The following is a 21,004-nucleotide window of genomic DNA, read 5'->3' as shown; positions in this document are numbered from 1 at the left end:
GACCTGGGTCTCTGACCTGTATCTCTGGTCGAGCCAATAGCAGGCACACATTTGGGTGTTCTTCACTGGTTAAAAGAGCCACTGCTTCCTCGCGGTTCTGGATCTCAATACCATTGATCTGAATTGTGAAGTGGAGATTTTTTTAGACAATGCCTGAAAATGATGAAATAAGATGAATTACATAAATTAAATAAAGCAAACCTGGATGATTCGATCTCCCTCTCGAATTCGTCCATCTCTTGCAGCAATGCTGTTCGGATCAATCTGCACAATGAGAAAAATTGGTGACCAAGACTATAAACCCGAAAAAAAAAAGTGATTCACAACTCAAACCACATATATTTTAAGAACGTGCCTCAGACATTCACAATCACAAATATGGCTATTTTCATGATGCAACTCACCTCACTGACATATATCCCTGTCTCATCCTCATCATCGGTCCTGTAGCACACAGTAAACCCCAATTTATCATGGACATTAGTTCTGTATAAATCCACTTCCTGAAAGAAGAGAGTGATATTTTAATGCACAGAAAAATAGAAGTCATTTGTAAGTTGACTTGCCGAACAGTGTAAACAAAGCAGTTTAATCAGACAAATGCACACAATCTGTTGTCTTGATCTACACATTTGAATAATTGGCCCAGATTTAAGAGTGCCGCGACAGAACGGCATACTGCCACAAACATGTACATGAACAGAGACTCGTTCATCTTGTGTCAACACCTGTAATCTACAAGATACATATGGAGATCACAGCTCTCATGGGGCGGGTATCAAAGCAGACATGAAGGAAGAGGGTGAATGAAGCTGTTATTGAGCAATCAAACAGTTCACTACAAAAAAATCCTCTGTAATCTACTACACCAACCAACAAACGCTCCACCATCAGTCTCCGTCAATGTAAATAGGTGACTCACATGAATACATGCCCAGGCAAGGAAACATATGTATATGCTATTCTTCAAAAAATGTAGGGTTGGTAAGATTTTTTTTTTATAAAGTTTAATAAACTTTTTTCCATATGATAATACTGAGAATAAGACTTTTTTTGTATTGTGGTAATGAGAATAGGTGGTAGAAATGTCACAATGTAAAATCTTCATGGTCCAAAACATAGACTTAATTCGTTTTTAAATATAACTGAAAAAAATATAACTCCTTACTTATTATTTCCATATTATTTCCTATTATTTTATTTTGGGGTGAAATATAATCATATCATTCTTGACAAGTTTCATGAGATTTGGCCAAGCAATAATTGTCCATTATAAATCTCTCAGACTTTTCTTAGAGTATGGATTTGCTCGTGACCATGCTGATGAAGTATTTGATAAGCTGGTTAGTTCATTACATAACATGATTACAAATGTTTTCCAACACTACACTATGGTATGAAAAGACCCCAAAACATTTAATGCATTAATCCATTTCTACCTCACAGCATCTAAAACTATCTTTCCTTTGTCCTTCAAGTGCAATGGAGTGCATTAAAGTCCCCATGAAATCAAAATTGACCCTATTTACTTTGTTAGCGCATATTACTAGTCTTGTGGTGAACAATTAATCCGTGCAAGAAAATATTTAAAAAAAATTTTTTTTTACCATGGTAATCTTTAATCAAAATCTGAAAATGCCCCTCCCCTCTGCATTGGAGGACCTTCTCTGATGACGTAGGTTTGAGGAATTGGTTTGGGCAACGCTTAACCACTCCCCTCAAACCGTTAGTCTGCTATGAGCGAGAGATGGAGAGGAGGAGCGCTAGAGTAAAACCCTGCCCTCTGTTCAATATTCCTTTTCACTGGGAAATACGTCATAACACTGGAGAAAAGTCGTTTGCAACTTCCGGTTCACGGGGACTTTAATAAAAGAGGTAAACAAGGCAGGAGGGTGGTGGTGTTGTTGGGCATTCAGATTGGCCCCATCCTGGTCGTTGATCTCTGTCTGCTGGGCCCCCAGTGCGGCACCTGGAGGCCCTCAGGGGCCAATGAGAGGTCGTTAAGAGGGCTATGTGCAGAGCATCTGCTGTTACAAGTCTGTGAACTTCATCTCTTTATGAACTCACTCGTGACCCCTCATGACTCACTGCCTACCACTCTCATTACAGTGTAATCTGTCTATGCTCATTGTACATTCAGATCAATCACGCCAGTCTAATCACCGATATATAAGTCAATGACAAAAGTAAATAATGATATCCTTGTCTCGCATCTGTTCAAGGGAACAAGGCTAAAAAGGCTACTTGATATTGGTACAGCTGACCACTTCAATGTCTGTGTGAGGTAATGGAGGGTATGGTTAGTCAATTCACCAATAGATCAGTGGACACAGTTTGCATCAGGCCTGGCGTCAGCATGTCTTAATTCACATTTCAGGGACGACAGAAGATGGAGTAAAAAGAGAGAGATTCTGTGGCATCACCTCATATTCTAGCTCCTCTCTTTCCATCTCATGCTGCATTCCCTCGAGGAAATCATTGGGGTCGAAGTATTCATGAGCAGGAGAGTGTCTAGAAAACACAAAACCAAAACCATATCATACTGTAAGGAACAATAATATAGAGGCACTGTGCTTATCAAATGAACCCTGTATTCAAGTTTTAGACGGTTGATTAATACATACGTTCTGTGAAATGCTACAAGGCTGGCAGAGGTGCCAATTTCACATCTCACATCTAAGGGATTTTACTCTTAGTAAATCACTGGAATATGTGGTTTCTTGTGGATAATTGCTTTATAAAACAACCTAAATAGTGATAAAAATAGCAATGTTCAATAAATATTCTAATTTATTATTATTATTACTAACCCTAACATTAATAATAATAATAATGATAAAAACATTCTTTAGACAAAAAAAATAAAAAAATCAATAAAAATGGCTCATCCAATCGATTTTAGATCTGTAACTATCAACTTCATAAAATTATGTTGAACAACACCGGTCATAATCTATTTTGACATAGTAAAATAGTAAAATAATTTATAAGATAAAAACAAGCATCTGCAGAAATTAGATATCAGCAAGTTATTTTTTAATTTTGGCATATTGGGAAAAAATCAATTCAATTATTTTCTCTTGGCTACCAAGTTCCTGTCAGTAACATGTGAGAGGCAAACCCCGAGGGCACATGCAGTGAGATGTGAGAGGACAATGCAAATCCAAATAAATGAGAGCAACTTAATTTCATCTTGTGCCCTGGGCCAAAACACTGTTAGTGTGACAAGTATATTAAACTCTAGTTGGGTTGGTTGAGCAACTTCTGAATTATGTGCAATGGCACGTAAATGCTACATTTCCAATTCGTCTCAGCACTCTCTTTGCTATAAACAGCACCATCTTCACTAGTTAGGAGTCAGTCTTAACTGAAATCTGTGATATGCATTCTGATTGGTCCAGAGGTCTGAGACTCACCCCTCTGGGAGCAGGTACTGTTCAAGCACATCCCCAGGCGGGGAGGACGTAGGCAGCTTACTGAGGGCCATGATATGTTGGAAGGTGATGTCCGTCTGGGTGCAGATGTCCACTACCTGCGCTTCCCCACTTGGGCCTGTAGGTTTGGGTCTGGGAGCACGGCGTAGCACCTGGACCATGATAGGCTCTTTAGCCATACGGAAGGCCTCAACTGCCTGGTCGTGCGTCGCCTTGGACAAGTCCTTTCCATTGACCTGTTGAAACGGACAAACATAACAGCACTGATGTTAAAAATCGTTTAAGCATTAATGTGTGTGGAGTTTTGAATATGACTGAGCAGGCTGCATAACACAAACTACTCCATTGTAAACAGTAGAGCTGCTCTGAGATGACAAATTCAAGGGAGCAAAGCAATAAAAACAACCGTTGCAACAGAACAAAGCGTCTGTAGTGCCTCTCGCAGCTCTCGGGGGTCAAAGATAGACTCAGCAAAACAACAACATAAATTAGAAAGCTCTCTCTTGCTAATTAACTAGGGTCATTAAACAAACTGAACCAGGGGAAACGAATTTAGCTAAGTAATTTGAAGACGAGGGCCCCCCTGGAAGATGATGTGGGAGCTGTACAAGAGGAAATGAATGCGAGCTTCAGGGCCAAAGCATGACACACCAATCAAGAGCAGAGCAACTGCTGATGAGGGCTGAAAAGGAATGAGAAAGAAGAGGTTCAAAGCAATCTTTTAGTGCAGAGAACCAAGGCCAGATGGGGTCTGAGCTGCACGCATAAAGGGAAATTTCAAAACGGATTTGTACAGTAGGCCTACTGATTCTTGCTACCCTTACAAAGAAGCAATATGGAGGCAACACAGTGATGCTAGTACTTTGATGTATACCTTGTAAGAGTTATTACTTATTACCATATTCTTTTAATAATTTCTAATGTAGATATGAATAAAGTGAGTAAGTAAATAAATAAATAAATAAATAAAAGTTTAGGCTATATAATATATAACTGAGAACAAATGAATTGCTTAAATCAAATGACAAACACATGTCCAAAAACATGCTGTCAAAGTAGTAAAAAGTATACATTTTATTGCTGTTGTATTGCATAATTTATTTCCAAAAAGTGTCCTGTATGGGCTGATGTGATGTCAAGCTAAACCGAACAGCTAGCGCACCTTCATTAGGTTGCAAAAGCATGACAGTTTCTGTTAGTGTGTTTGCTAACAGGGTGTTTGACCTTGGGTGGAACCGTCTTTCTTATCTCAGAGCTTATAGAGATTTTCCCCATGTTCCCGTCTCAACAAACACAGCATTCCCATTTGTTCATTCTTGATTTCTAGACGAGAGACAGCTTTGATAGGATCTTTGCTTGAGGCATTCACAGCCTCGTATGCAACCCCCCCCCACCACACACACACACACACACACACACACACACACACACACACACACACACACACACACACACACACACACACACACACACAGACAAGCACAAGGGTGTGATGAAATTCAAGGAAAAAAAAACAATAAATTGGGTGATGCAATGTTTGAGAATGCACAAACATCTTATTAGTGCACACAAAGTGAATATCTCCAAATGCAGGCACACATATTTTTACATACAAATACTGGTTACATTATAATGGCTAAAAATAATGGTTTAGCCTTAATTTTCTGAGCCATGGATGGATTTCTCTAGTTGTATGCCATATTCTTTTACATCAAACATTTCTGCAACTTGTCCGCAGAATCACACCTCTCACACAGCTTTTAGAAATGTATCCACTGAAATCCACTGTGCATTCCATTTCCTTTATAAATAAATAAATCACTTGTGAGAAATATATAGAGTCTAATTCACAAGCTGCTGGATCCAATTCTCGGATTTTCAAACAGGCAGGACCGGAGCACTTCAGCTTTGAAGAGGGAATATGTTAACTAATAACCAAGAGGATTAAAACTAATCCCAGCTAGAGGGATAATTGGAACATCCAATATGAATCCAAACTCTGAAACTTCCGAAACAGAAAAAAACTAAGATTCACCATATTCATAAATGAACACTAAAAAAGCCTTTTACATTTTTTTAACCAATATTCAATATTAACTTTAAAAAGTATGGAGGTTTAATAGTGCAGTGAGGTGTATAAGATGCTTAAACCATGGTACATACATTTTACAGATAATATGGTCCTTGAATGATTATGGTAATTAATTACAGTTTGTGGTACTTCCAACATTATTTAAATCCTTAAAAAAAAAAAAAAAAAAAAAAAAAATTCAAAGGTATGTTTTATTGGACATGATTACATGGTACTACCATTATAAACTAATTTCAGTACCAAAGTATATTTCAAAGTACCACAACATAACCATCTCATACCATGGTACAAAACCACATGGTAGTTCCATGGTATATATTTTTGAAAAGGAACTAATTAGTAAATGCTAACCTAGAAATAAAACCGTATCAGTACAATGGTACATGTCGGAAAAAAACACACCAAGGTAACTTTTTTTTTGTACTTTTTTTTGTTACTGAAGATGGCAAATCTTTTTTTTTCTTCTTTATTTTACCTTTCAACTGTTAACTCCTTGTATTCAATTCTGTATAGATTTTCTTTTCCTCTCTCTTTCTCCATCAGCTAGGTCAATAACACAATCATCCCTTTTTGTGTGTCCGTCTGGTTCACGGTAAGACTTAGGTGTTTAGGAATCCCTCTCCTCCTCGAAGCCCACGACCCTGAGACAAAGCCTCAACCCTGGAAACGTTCTGCCTCACTGCCCCTTCAGCAAAGGGAAGGGGGGAACCAGGACCCCCATTCACACAGCTCACCTCTGACACCGTCTCACTGAGGAATACACACCAGAATAGTGAAAACTGAGCCTCCTCACACTCTGTTTAACACAGACCCAGTGGAACGACCACTCACGGATGACATGCTGTTGCATTAGACAATTCATACAGAAAGAATATTCATACTGACACAATATGAAAAGTTAAATCTAAAATATAAACTTCACATGCTGCTTAATATTTTTGTTTATATCTTACTGACCCCAAAGTTTTGAATAGTAGTGTAGCTAAATATATCCTTAGTCTTGATCTGGATCTGGGTCTTGGCTTATGGCCTTAAACAAGACTACAGTCTATTTCTAATATACTAAATGCCCTACTAACCTAAATCACAAGTTTGCGTGGTATATTTACCATTATAGGTAATTCACAAGGAATTCAAGGCTCTGAATGAATTCATGTCATTACTCCAACTCTGGTTAGTACCAGAATTATAAAAAAAGTCAAACCTTTCTGATGTGAGGTGGATTGGACCTTTTTCCCGCTACTTGTAAATATCAATAAACTCAATGAAATGTCAAAATTAAACATGCATTGGGAAACACTACTCAACAACAGAAAAATCAGATGCAAAACTAGATCAGGACTATTTGACTTGGAAAACAATTCCAACTTCATCATCAATGTCTGCTTCACAAATACCAAATTAAACACTGATTTTCCCATGAGTTTTCTCTAGTTAGGTGGATGTTTTACATTCTACACATTATCCCCCGGTTTCACAGACAAGGCTTAAGCCTAGTCTCAGACTAAAATGCTTTATATAAAATAAATGTTTGAGCTGTTTTAAATGAAAGCAACTTGCTCTGACATATCTTAAAATATGCCAGTGCCATTGTTTTGTCCCAACAACACACCAGTAATTTTTTTTCTAAGGCAGTTTATTAAAGCTACTTGAATGTCCTAATTGAACTAAGGCCTAATCCTGGCTTAATCTAAGCCCTGTCTGTGAAACCAGGTGTATGAGCTTAAGAAGAACATTATAAAAAATGTGACAGACAGCTTAAAGGGTAAATTAAATTAGTACACCCAAAAATTAAAATTATGTCATCAATTACACACCCTTCATGTTGCTCCAAACCCGTAAGACTTTCGTTCATCTTTGGAACACAGATCTTTTTAACGAAATCTTAACGATTTCTGTCCCTCCATTGACAGCTATGCAACTACCAATTTGATGCTTCAAAAAGTTCATAAAGAGAATGTAAAACTAATCCATATGAACTGAGCAGTTTAGTCCAAATCTTCTGAAGAGAGATGATCGCATTATATGATGAACATAATTTTATTCACATATAAACATTGATTAGCGAAAATAAACAGAAGCTCAACCGATCCTGCTTGAAGTGTGAGAATGAACCTCACTGGTTCTTGCTGAAGCTCAAACATGCTGCGTAACACACAGGGATGAACCTCATTGGTTCTTGCAGAAGCTCAAACATGCTGCGTAACACACATGAATGAATGAACCTCATTGGTTCTTGCAGGAGCTCAAACATGCTGCGTAACACACAAGAATGAAGCTCATTGGTTCTTGAATGTTAAGAGAACATGCTTGAGCTTGCGTTTACCACAACTGACGTGTGAGTTGATAAATGTTTATATGTGAATAAATGTCTAAATTCAATCTGTTCATCATATAAAGCAATCGAGTCTTCAGAAAATTTTGACTTTTTGGAGAAAGTCTCTTTATTAACTTTTTGAAATGTCAAAGTGGCAAATTGTCAACAGAGGGACAGAAATCTCTCCGATTTCATTAAACATATCTACATTTGTTTTCTGAAGATAAACAAAAGTCTTATGAGTTGGGAACGACATGAGAGGAGTAAATGATGACAGAATTTTCATTTCTTGGGTGAACGAACACTTTAAGGCTTTATTCCCAGAATCCCTGAAAGAACATTCTCACCATGTGTTAGTTCTGTCCAGGGACTTAATTCCTCTTTTCTTCCAAACATAACAGTCTTAAAGAAAAAATGGGGGAGGGGGGTTTGCAATCTGGCAGGGTTTGATATGGTCTAGAAGATGTGTATGTCTGTGTGTGTGTTATGTCATTCAGAATGAGGAAACCTTCTTACAGTTCTGACTGACTTGAAACACAGCAACCTTTATACACTGCAGCATGACATCTCAGTGTGGATTAAGCAGCAAACAGAGGGAAACTAATGCCCCTGATAAGCATGGACGCCTGCTAAAAGACGCCGCTGTTTACTTGCTCTTAATCCTGTTTAAGCATGAGACCTTCTGTTATCCACAGAGGATCAATAGTAGGAGGCTAAATCACTTCCTTCAAGCTTCCTGTCTCCTATAATGAGTTGTCTGCTACTATCCGTTTGATGAAATACAGTTTCCCAAACTCTACCACCTACAGTAAGGAAAATAAGTATTTGAACACCCTGTTATTTTGCAAGTTCTCCCACTTGGAAATCATGGAGGGGTCTGAAATTGTCATCGTAGGTGCATGTCCACTGTGAGAGACATAATCTAAAAAAAAAAAATCCAGAAATCACAATATATGATTTTTTAACTATTTATTTGTATGATACAGCTGCAAATAAGTATTTGAACACCTGTCTATCAGATAGAATTCTGACCCTCAAAGATCTGTTAGTCTGCCTTTAAAATGTCCACCTCCACTCCATTTATTATCCTAAATTAGATGCACCTGTTTGAGGTCGTTAGCTGCATAAAGACACCTGTCCACCCCATACAATCAGTAAGAATCCAACTACTAACATTGCCAAGACCAAAGAGCTGTCCAAAGACACTAGAGACAAAATTGTACACCTCCACATGGCTGGAAAGGGTTACGGGGAAATTGCCAAGCAGCTTGGTGAAAAAAGGTCCACTTTTGGAGCAATCATTAGAAAATGGAAGAAGCTAAACATGACTGTCAATCTCCCTCGGACTGGGGCTCCATGCAAGATCTCACCTCGTGGGGTCTCAATGATCCTAAGAAAGGTGAGAAATCTGCCCAGAACTACACGGGAGGAGCTGGTCAATGACCTGAAAAGAGCTAGGACCACCGTTTCCAAGGTTACTGTTGGTAATACACTAAGACGTCATGGTTTGAAATCATGCATGGCACGGAAGGTTCCCCTGCTTAAACCAGCACATGTCAAGGCCCGTCTTAAGTTTGCCAATGACCATTTGGATGATCCAGAGGAGTCATGGGAGAAAGTCATGTGGTCAGATGAGACCAAAATAGAACTTTTTGGTCATAATTCCACTAAACGTGTTTGGAGGAAGAAGAATGATGAGTACCATCCCAAGAACACCATCCCTACTGTGAAGCATGGGGGTGGTAGCATCATGCTTTGGGGGTGTTTTTCTGCACATGGGACAGGGCGACTGCACTGTATTAAGGAGAGGATGACCGGGGGCCATGTATTGCGAGATTTTGGGGAACAACCTCCTTCCCTCAGCTAGAGCATTGAAGATGGGTCGAGGCTGGGTCTTCCAACATGACAATGACCCAAAGCACACAGCCAGGATAACCAAGGAGTGGCTCTGTAAGAAGCATATCAAGGTTCTGGCGTGGCCTAGCCAGTCTCCAGACCTAACCCCAATAGAGAATCTTTGGAGGGAGCTCAAACTCTGTGTTTCTCGTGCGACAGCCCAGAAACCTGACTGATCTAGAGAAGATCTGTGTGGAGTAGTGGGCCAAAATCCTTCCTGCAGTGTGTGCAAACCTGGTGAAAAACTACAGGAAATGTTTGACCCCTGTAATTGCAAACAAAGGCTACTGTACCAAATATTAACATTGATTTTCTCAGGTGTTCAAATACTTATTTGCAGCTGTATCATACAAATAAATAGTTAAAAAATTATACATTGTGATTTCTGGATTTTTTTTTTTAGATTATGTCTCTCACAGTGGACATGCACCTACGATGACAATTTCAGACCCCTCCATGATTTCTAAGTGGGAGAACTTGCAAAATAGCAGGGTGTTCAAATACTTATTTTCCTCACTGTAGTTCCTTACCTTACTAGCAGTTTGAGGTTATAACCAGGCTCACATGAAATCATCTCCCACTGAACTTTCTGCAGAATTTAAGGCCATATTTTGGGTACTTGAATATGCTTGAGGAATAATGCAATTGTCCCCAGTAAAATCAGTGCAACAAAATGTGGAAAAAGTCCAGATCCCTTCTGGGCCTGGTCCTAACCTGGTCTGGTAAACAAGAAATGAATTCCTATGGAAAAATACAGTAAAGACATATAGAAGTTATTAGTGAACATCCAGAATTTGTGAGAATGCAAAGTGGTGGAGATGAAGAGAAAGCTGGTTTACATGAAGTAAAGAAGATGTGCAGAACCGAGAACTTCAGAAACATCTGCCTCTCTGTGGCACCTGCATGGACTCATCTTTTAATGTTAATTACTGTCAAAGAGTACACCTGTGCATAATTAGTTACTGCCTTCTAATCACTGTTTTTTAGTTTCCTTTCACTCTTGAGCTAGTGCTCATCTAGAACCAATCTGTAGATAATCCTGTTTATACAAGAATTATGTAACCAAATATATGCAATCAGTGAGGAAAAATGAATAATTGTTCATCGCACAACGGATATGGATAATCTGAATATTGAAATTTGCTTAAAAGTTATTTTATTCTACTCACATAAAATTTAACAGACCAATAAGTTGCAGTGGTACAGAGCATGTATAAAGTAATATGGGTTTTTTGATGCAAGTGCAAGAATAAGAAAAATAAATGAATAAAAATAAATTAATAAACGCATCACTGCGACCCCACATAAAGCAGTTATGGTTAAAATATAAAATAAAATAATAATATCATGCAGACAATTGCGATGTATGCAAAATTGCTGACACTCACACACTCTTATGTTCTAGTTAAATGTTATCTGTGGGGATTGTGGGGAATATATAATGTTACAAAACATATATTTGACAAATGATACCATCTGGACAAAGAGAGCTAACACTAGAAATGCTGACAATACCATCTTCACACTCTTGCACAACAAGTTTTTAGTGCCCATGAATGTGTAAAGCACTTCTTTAAGACACAGCAGCCCCAATATTTTTAAAGTGAGCCGCACAGCAAGCAGTATTTAGCCACTATGAGAGTGCTCATTCTGAATATAAATGATATATAATAGCTCCATCATCAGCATTCATCAGCCAACTGCTCTAGCCTAGAGAGTTCAAACTTCTCTGTTAGCATGTTTTATTCATGACTCAGCATGGACACCAGGGAAGCATGTCACCATTCCCCCCAACATGCATGCGCTCGATTGTATGCTGTTAAATTGTGTCTTATCACATTCTAAAGAATAAAAAGTCTCTGGAGTGGAAGTCTGTTCTCTGATGATGGAAATGTTAACAGCAGTTTAGCTTCTCAGAATTGGGTCTATTAATATAAATTATTCAGAATTAAGTCATTTCTTTGGTTAGAATGGATAAAGGTTGACATGCTTCGCTTTTAATATTTCCTTGTGTGTAATTAAAAAACAGACGGCAAAAATATTTGACCCCTAGCATTAGACAGAACAAATGGCAGACGTAACATCACGAGTGAAAATAAAGACAGTTGGGACGCTTAATCTGGTCATATTTCATTTTAATTGCAAAGAATCTGATGCATCTGTGCAAATAAAGCTGTCCATAAAAACGTGTGGGCACACCTGTGTTTGTCCATCACCATGCATAATCATGTCTGACAAAACAATGCTCATCTATTCATATTCTCCACTAAGAATCTACTGCAAACTATGTATCGTCTCCCTGTAAAAAAAAAATTAAAATAATACACAGCAAAATAAAAAACCTCAAGATGCATTGAAAAAAAAAATCAAATTCTATCTGATATTTGTGTTTGTTTTGAGTTTTTTATGATCAGAATTGCATTTGCTTGTACACATTTGCATATATTATTAATTATATTACAGCAAACTCTAGTACAGTTTATTTTCTTAGTGTTAGTTAATAAAACATTTTCAGAGAATTTACATTATCTTTAATTAAGTTCATTATATTTACCCAATTGGCAAAGCTTTTTTGTCTTACAAACTTTTGCACTTAAAGTATTATAAATCAGTCATTTATGAGGTTACAATTCAGTTAGGCTACTGTCTAAGAAGGCAGCTTCCTATGTAGGCAGTAGACAGCAAGGCACGTCACTAAGCTTTCAAACAGAACTTCTGCTTCTTCATGCTGAATATGTTTTGTCTGTACCTTAACATGTTCAGTCAAACTGGGTCTGTGAGCAGCTTAAACAGTTCATGTTAAGTCCTTACTTTGCTATGGTAAATTAATATTGTCTACAGCACTGTCAATGACATGTCAATATTGACATGTTATGTCTGTATTTCATCTGCCCATTTGTCTCATTCCATCTGTTTCATGTCACTTTGTGTATGTCTTTGTCATGTTCTGTCCATGCTTTGTCTACCCATCAATGGCAGTAGAGGAAAGTGTTAGCATGTAAGCCAGCAGACTGTCGGCCACCTGCTACAGCGTGAAGCAGCTGTGGAAGCGCTGTGGGGAGGACCTGTCCCTGATTAAGATAACTAGACTACACTCAGTCTATTTCCCCACAGCAACGAGCGTTTTCTATCCCATCAATGTAAAGACTTATTAGGGGAAGAGGGGGATAGCGAGAAGGATTGTGATAGTGGAAGCAGTTTAGAAAAGACGATGCAACTAAATGACACAAACATGAACAAAAAAATTTGCAATAAATCCTTTGTAACAGAATTATTACAGTCTGATGCCAAATTAAAAATTTCATATGGATGGATGGATGTTCTGTATTTGAAGTCCCACCATCCATCCATCCATCCATCCAATCCATCGACATTGATGGATGGCATGATATATTTAATTCATATTTAACACACACACACACACACACACACACACACACACACACACACACACACACACACACACACACACACACACACACACACACACACACACATATATACACATACATACATATATACATATATACATATATACTGTATATATAACTCAATATTTATATTGTTTGATCTCAGTGACTTTTTATTGTTGATTTTATTTCTTAATAATCTGTTATGATTATTTTGAATTCCTTTTTATGTAGAGCACTTTGAATTACCACTGTGTATGAAATGTGCTGTATAAATAAACGTGCCTTGCTTTGGGGGACGTTTAATTTCTGCAAACATTTTGAAGAACGTGAAAAGTCTGCCAAAGTGTGTAAAGTTACTAGCAAAAATGCATTAGCTAGCACTCATCCAATACAAACCTAATCTGCGTCCGAGCTTCAACAGTCTGACTGTTTTGATACTTTAATTAAAACGAAGGTCTTACACGAGGTGCAGACAGGCGCCATGGCCATTACAGGCCACTTCTAGGGAGATTAGGAGCCATGGAGCTGTCAAACACAGTCTCCACCAACATGATGGGCCAACATGGGCCCATCAGGGACAAAGGAGACTAGATCTCCACATGGTGCATACCTTTCCTGTTTGAAGCACCGAGTTCAGCACAGTAAGAGAGAGATCAAGTTTACTCGGGGATGGCGAGGCAAGCTCGCTGCGTCCTCTCTCGGTTCTAATTATCTTAACTGAAGGGGAAAATGACCTTCTCTCGACCTGTAGCTTCACAGGGACTAATTCTCTTTTCCTGTGAGTGGTTTTGTTAAATGGGGCCGCTACACTGAAATCAATAGGCCAACTGAACCTGTTTTTAAACACAGAATTTTGCCAAATGTTGCCAGAATACAACATAAAAGCACAGTGGAAGCTAAGCTGCTCTTCCAAGATGAATGCTTGCCACTAAAAAATGAAATGGTTCAACAGTTTTTTTTTCATTTTGTTGACATATTACAGTTAAATATTTTTACAGAGGAGATTTTGGAGATCTCTTTTTATCACTAAAACCCTAAACAAACCCCCCAGTAAGAAACTTCAGAATATAGATAGGAATAAAACTGTAAAGCTTGGTATATGTAAGTGCTACTGAATTGGAGATTTCTGAAAAGCAACACTTAAAAGTGTATTTTGGATGTTAACAACACTTTATGAAATGCCAAATAGCCCAACATTTCTAAATTGACTGATGCATAAACCGATGCATTTTACTTGAAGTGTCTCACCTTAATGTTGGAAACAGTTTCTTTTTCCTGCTTAATATTTTTTTGTGGAAACTGTGATACCTTGTTTCAGGATTCTTTGATAAACAAAGTTCAAGAGAACAGCAATTATTTGAAATAGAATATCAGAGTAAAACAGAATATCATAAAATACTTTGACAGTGCACTACTTCACTACTTCAATACTTCATTGCACTATTCCAACGCATTCTCATCCTAGGGCGTCATATACTGACGCTTTTGACATTTCGTCTACATCCAACGCACATGGCACCCTTTAGCGTCAATATGACACGCACAGAGCTTTGTTCGGTTATGGGTAGGTTTAGGTCTGGGGTAGGGTTAGGGTTAGACCGCTAGGAGGCGCCTTCTGGCCCATATCTATCTGCGTCTCATATTGACGCTAAAGGGTGCCATGTGCGTTCGATGTAGACGAAATGTCAAAAGCGTCAGTATATGACGCCTTGGGATGAGAACGGGCTGACTATTCAGTGGTAAAACATGAAAAAATACAAAGACCACATATACAACAATAGGAATAAGCATACAGCAACCAGTGTAGTCTGATTCACAAATAAAAGTAATCTCATGAACTGATTCTTTTGAGCGAATTAGTCAAAAATGTCATGTGTTATCAGTTTGAATTTATTCCTTTCACCATGTCCAACGCAAGAGATTTGTAATAATAAACGGCACTATAATTAGAAAGAAACAGTAAATTTTGGGCTGCCAATTGATTAAATAATCAAATTAATCACATATGTCAATACTTGCACTAAGACAAAGCTTTATGCTTGAATTGCTCCCATGATATCAGAATTCCTTCTTACAGAATTTACACACAGGTTGAAGAGCACGATTAACCCTCTGGGGTTGACGAACGTGCCGGTGCGTTTTGGAGGATTTTTTCTTTTTTTTCGACTTACAATACTCCGTCATTTATGGACATACATATAAAAGCAATGCATGTGTTAATTTCAGATTCCCATGTCTAGAGTTATTTGTAGTGTATCCTAAACCACACAGCCTGTGTAAATATTTCTGGGTGCCCATGAATCTCTCTCTAGGTGAGTATGTATTTATGTGAGGAGGAGGCATCCCTCTCTATCAGTTAGCCTCTGAAGAGCTCTAAAAGAGAGAGAGAGAGAGAGAGAGAGAGAGAGAGAGAGAGAGAGAGAGAGAGAGAGAGAGAGAGAGAGAGAGAGAGAGAGAGAGAGAGAGAGAGAGAGAGAGAGAGAGAGAGAGAGAGAGAGAGAGAGAGAGAGAGAGAGAGAGAGAGAGAGAGACAGCAAGAGAAAGAGAGAGAGTGCCAGACACCCTAATGAAGAGGATCTGTGTGTATTATCTGGGGATGGGCCCAGTCAGAAGCCTGATCCCCTCTATATGCTATCCAATGAACCACACACATTCTGACAAATCTCCAGATCTCCCCAATAACATCTAATTTTCAGAAAAGCTGTTTAAATCCCCAAGACCAATATCAATCCATTGCAATAACGCAATTCCATGTCACAATCTACAACACACATGCTTGGAGAGGTCAGCCGGACACATGGGTAAGCGGGCGCATGGGAAAGGATGAGTCAACAGATCACTTTCACACTTCAAATGAGTCTTTCACTCTATTCATTAAAGCCCAGCGACATCCTGCCGCCACTCACAGGCCTTAACTGTGAGTGACCCCGACGCCAGCCAAAAGCACTCTCAACATTACCCCACGAAACAACAACCCCCTCTGCCACATACTTCTCCAGGCACCTACTGTCTGTGTGAGACGGACCGATCGGACATCACAAAGACTCCATTATCTGCCTGTGGTATACCTTTGCAGTATACATGAACAATATACTTTCCCATCACGATTGTTGATTTTATAATATTACAACATACAGGCAATAAGATACTGTATGTATATAAATAGAATAATATACAATACCATAACATACAGAATATATACAATTTAATGATGTCATGCTGTTTGTGGTTGCTGCACTTTTTGAACAAAAGTTACATGATTTGCCATGACCTTTTTAAGTTGATTTCTGAAAAAAGGATTAGGAATTTCAAGGTTATTTCCAGGTTAAAAACTGATAATTTATATATTTATATATATATATATATATATATATATATATATATATATATATATATATATATATATATATATATATATATATATATATATATATATATATATATATATAAAATTGCTTAAAAATACTATAAATATATAAATTGTATTAACATTAATATCATCATTATACATTTTCATAATGCATATTTTTTCTTGTGTAATGTTGTAAAAACTCAACAATAATTATTAATCGGTTCTGTATAACAGTTATCAAACATGAAACTATATTAGTCCTGGAAAGCCAGGGATAGAGACTGAACGATTCATCGGTGCTCTGTCTACCTGGTTTTAAACGCGTCCTGTGTTAGGAACAAAAGAACGCGTCCTATGCTGTTGCTTTCAGCAGGGACGTCTTCTCTTGTCTGAAATGTCTCTGTTTGATGCTTGTTTTGGTAAAAGTCAACTGCTCATCATGTCTAATTTCAGCAATGTTACAATGTCTCTCTTTGACGTATTACCCCAGACAAAAATGGCAAAAACAGCTGCGACATCTACAACCAGTACAGATAACAGTAATATCAAATCTTCTCAGATGACACATCAATATTATGTGAGGTGTAACGAACACCATCTGATGTTAAACATGGATGAGCATCTTTGTCTGACAAATCTTTTCTCAGGCATGTGATGATCCGGCTTCGAGTAACTGACAAAATGAAAGTACCAATAGAGAAACCAGTATGGTTCTCTTAACTAACAGCCTGTCAATCAAAAGTAATTGACAGCAGCATGACAGATGCAGTCGAATGGAGGAGTGGGTCGAATAAAGAGATCATATGATGTGCCCAATATGTCTTTGTCTCTTTTCTAATTTCATTCAGGGTATTTTGGGGGTTTTTTTCAACAGGGAGTGATTTGAAAAGGCTTGACGCTTCCTTTGAAGCCCAACATCGGATGTTGGGTTGTTAACAAACAGAGACCATTTATTGTTGTAGTGCTCACACAAATACACGTATATATTCGCTCGGCCCTTAGCGGGAGAAAAAGCTTTTAGTCCCGCTTTCACACAGTCTGTATGATCAAAGCGAAGTCTTTCACAATAGTGACTGCTCTGTCATCAACAGCTAATGCAGAGAAACAGCCACTGTGGAATATAGTGAAAGGAGAAGACGAAGTGGCCAGGCCACTCATTAGATTTACTGAAAGCACCTTCCAGACACCATACAAACACCAAGAATACATCCCTTAGTAGGCGAGGAAGTGCTAAAAATGTGGTTGTACAATCTTCCTGGATGCTTTCATGCCTGAGATCCACAAGAAGTAGCGATTCTAGGGTTCTTTTATCAGGAATTGAATAAATTAACATGTTTTAGTTTGTGTGAGCTTTTTAAATCGACAAGAAGCCCCCATTTTGGAACATATAATTCAGGTTCAAATTTGTTGATAACTGTCAATTTCTGTGATAATGTGTTTATGGGTGCACATTTACATAAGTATAAGTAAGAGCATGTTTCCTGCCGTGTTCTCAGAGGCCCCCTACTGGCTTTCATCTACAGCCTCCCGGCGATATTGTGTCAGACATCCTAAAGCTTTAAGCGTCAGGATAAAAAAACCCACAGGAAATTAATCAGAGCTGACAACAATGTCAAACAGTAACACACTGCTCACAAGGACACAGTTCATACATGATGCACGACATGGCACAGGTTCAGAAATATCTGACGAATACATTAATGAGCTCACCAATAAAAATTCCAGACACCTATGTTGTTATCAAAATGTATATATATATGCATGTATCAATAATCTGCCAATAACCCACTTTATACTTATTATACCAAACACATAACAAGAAACAAAAGCAAAAGTCATTTTTGTATTGGGCTCAAATCTAACCACGCCAAATAGATGGCCAGCGATTAAACAACAGTGAAAATCAGCCCAAGAATGGAAAAGTTAGCTGCTTTAAATAGAGAAGATGGACTGAGATCTATCCACACATCAAACCTGTAACATGACGAATCATAAACTGTCTGTCACACTCAATTCAAGCTATCCCAACCACAGTCACATAACTCAAGAATATGGACTACACAGTGCCACAACATCACTCGTCATTCTGTCAGAAAACACTTTCATAAATATGAATTAAATGTTTGTATATTATTAAAAAATGATTGATTATCAAAAACAACTCAACATGACCATGAAATAAAAGTCCACTAAGATTCATGCATGGCGCCACCTTGTTATCATACATTATACATAAGTTATCATACATTATTCATAAAATGATTGAGATTAATTCCAACAAACAACTTCCTGTGAGAGAAAAAAAGCGATCAGTTACCTGGCATACTTCATACAGGAGTTTGTATTGCTCTTGAGGCTTCTGTAGAGTACAGACTCTGCACCCCATCATGGACAGATCAGACCATCTAATTTTTCTCTTGGAGGAGAGCAGGAACTCAGTGCGCTCCCTCCCTCTGGCTCTCTCTCTCTTTCTCTGTCACATGTGGCTGCCCTCTTGACCATACACCTTGTCTTTTCTCTTCCTCCTCCTTTGTCAGTGTTTCTCACTTCCTTTATTCTGTAAGATTTGCACAAGCTCTCCAGCAAGCATTATCATTCAGTATGAGTGTGTGCATGAAGGTCTGAGTCAGTCCCCCTCTCTGGATCGGTCTGCTTACATCGGCAACACTCTACTACTTATGCACGCCCACTCATGCATATTAAGCACTGCCTCATTGAATATTCATAAGGGGGCTGTCCTACAGTGCTGCTGTGTGTAAATGGTGATTTGGGTGCATTTAAGTCTGCTCAAGATTAATTTATTACTCGTTCCACCTGATGTGTAAATACAAAGGCATTATGCCAACAACAACGACTGTCGAATGGGGTCTGATAATTATGCAAATTGAAATCATTTGAGTCAACAATTGTTAATGCAACAAAAGAGAATCACTCAAGTAAGATTTTCTTTTCTCCACTACTATATTTTTTCAATAAATTATAAAAAACAATGAGCAGAGTAAAAATTCAGTTTTGTCTTTATTTCTGTGACCTTTGGTATACACCATGCATGAGGACTATAAAATAATAATCGGGGCAATCCTTGGGGGTTTTTAATAAGTGGGCTAACGGCCAAGCAAACAAATCTGAAGACCGAATGTTTCCTTTCACCTCAACGACCAGGCTGAGGTGACTGATGCAAAACGACACTGTGCTTTTGGTTCCATGCTAATGTGTGAGTTGCCCTTTATGGCACCATAGCTGACAATAGGGCAGTGCAGACCTGGCATCGGCCATGTCCAACACTGTGGTGCCACTCAACCAACCAAACATAAGTGCCAATTAGAAGAATGTTGAACTGTGCTGGGGCAGTGTTCCTTATTCACGCAAGGGGAACTAAGATATAATTTCATTCACTAATGGGGCATTGCTGTTCTACAGGTTGCTAGTAGGCACTCTTACTTGACAAAGAGATAATTTGCATACTCAACTTTGTCAATCATGTTGCCAATTCTGATTGAAAACTAATGACTACTGCCAAGTGCACCCCTTAATGCAAAAAAACACAAACCGACCTATACAAAATAAATAAATCATTCATTTTAAAATGATACAAGTGAATTTAGGCATTACAACATTATAAATGTACAGCATGATTTGATAAAGATTTCATTTATCAGTGTTATCAACTTACTGTTTTTAAAAACAAAATTTAAGCAATGACACAAAGAACATCTAAATGCATTTGCACAATTAAATATCCAATTTCATTCAACATTGGCCGATGTATTGTGCATCTCTAGTGGTAATACAACATAGAAGTCAAGAAACAACAAGAGTTGATATCAATGGGTATTTCGAATGCAATATAGAGGAATGACAGCATGACAGCTGAATGTCTGTCCACATTCCACATGTGTCTTTGTATTTTCATTAACACGTTTTGCATTCCAAAGATATCAAAAATGGCTTGCCTTGTTGTATATTCACGGTTATCAGATAAGAAAATATTATTTCAGACGCGAGTTTAAGCTGCCTCTGCCCTTTTTGAGCTATCATCTCATTGACCGGGAATGTCATGAGGGAGCAGCACAGGAAGGTAGTTGGCATGGACCATCCTTTCCTACCAGTCTCTGAGAGAGGAACTAGGATGAGAACTGAAGTGTTTCTATGTATGTTTATGTTTAATCTGGTGGTGGGATTTCCTCTGACCAGATGTTTCCATATGATACTTAACTCTCAGTTTCCTGCCATTTCACAGTCTAGCTCCATAGGATTATTCCACTTCCAATGTTTACATCATTCCTGTACCGTCCTGTTGTCCTCTCTCAATGCAAGCATAATCCCTTTCCAACATCTCTGGTTTTGGAATGATTGACAGCCCTGAACGCTTAAGATCAAATGATATGTTATAAAAGCTCCTGGAGAAAACAAAGGACTGCTAGAAGCATCATGCCGAGCAGATAATAAGGGTTTGGTTTATTTGAAGGCACGGTACCATCATTTGGATGTCATTCTTTC

General features: G+C 38.2%; 1 protein-coding gene across 5 annotated transcripts in view; it reads right to left on the bottom strand.

Annotated features, from left to right (window-relative positions):
• Positions 1-21,004, bottom strand: part of pdzrn3b (PDZ domain containing RING finger 3b) — a 98,128-nt gene that overhangs the window by 3,612 nt on the left and 73,512 nt on the right. For 3 of the 5 annotated variants that reach the window (XM_081381309.1, XM_081381312.1, XM_081381311.1), the window contains 5 exons: positions 3,417-3,670; positions 2,424-2,511; positions 405-503; positions 202-264; positions 17-118 (listed from right to left, as the gene is read on the bottom strand). In XM_081381309.1, coding sequence (XP_081237435.1) covers positions 17-118; positions 202-264; positions 405-503; positions 2,424-2,511; positions 3,417-3,670 — 606 coding nt within the window. Of the gene's footprint in view, positions 1-16; positions 119-201; positions 265-404; positions 504-2,423; positions 2,512-3,416; positions 3,671-6,001; positions 9,797-18,821; positions 19,148-21,004 lie in introns of those variants that run through there. The other 2 variants (XM_081381310.1, XM_081381313.1) reach the window with 2 other exon arrangements.

Source organism: Scardinius erythrophthalmus (assembly GCF_964197995.2).
Source record: "Scardinius erythrophthalmus genome assembly, chromosome: 12".
In the NCBI taxonomy this organism is placed as follows: domain Eukaryota; kingdom Metazoa; phylum Chordata; class Actinopteri; order Cypriniformes; family Leuciscidae; genus Scardinius; species Scardinius erythrophthalmus.
This window is presented reverse-complemented; position numbering and strand designations above follow the sequence as displayed.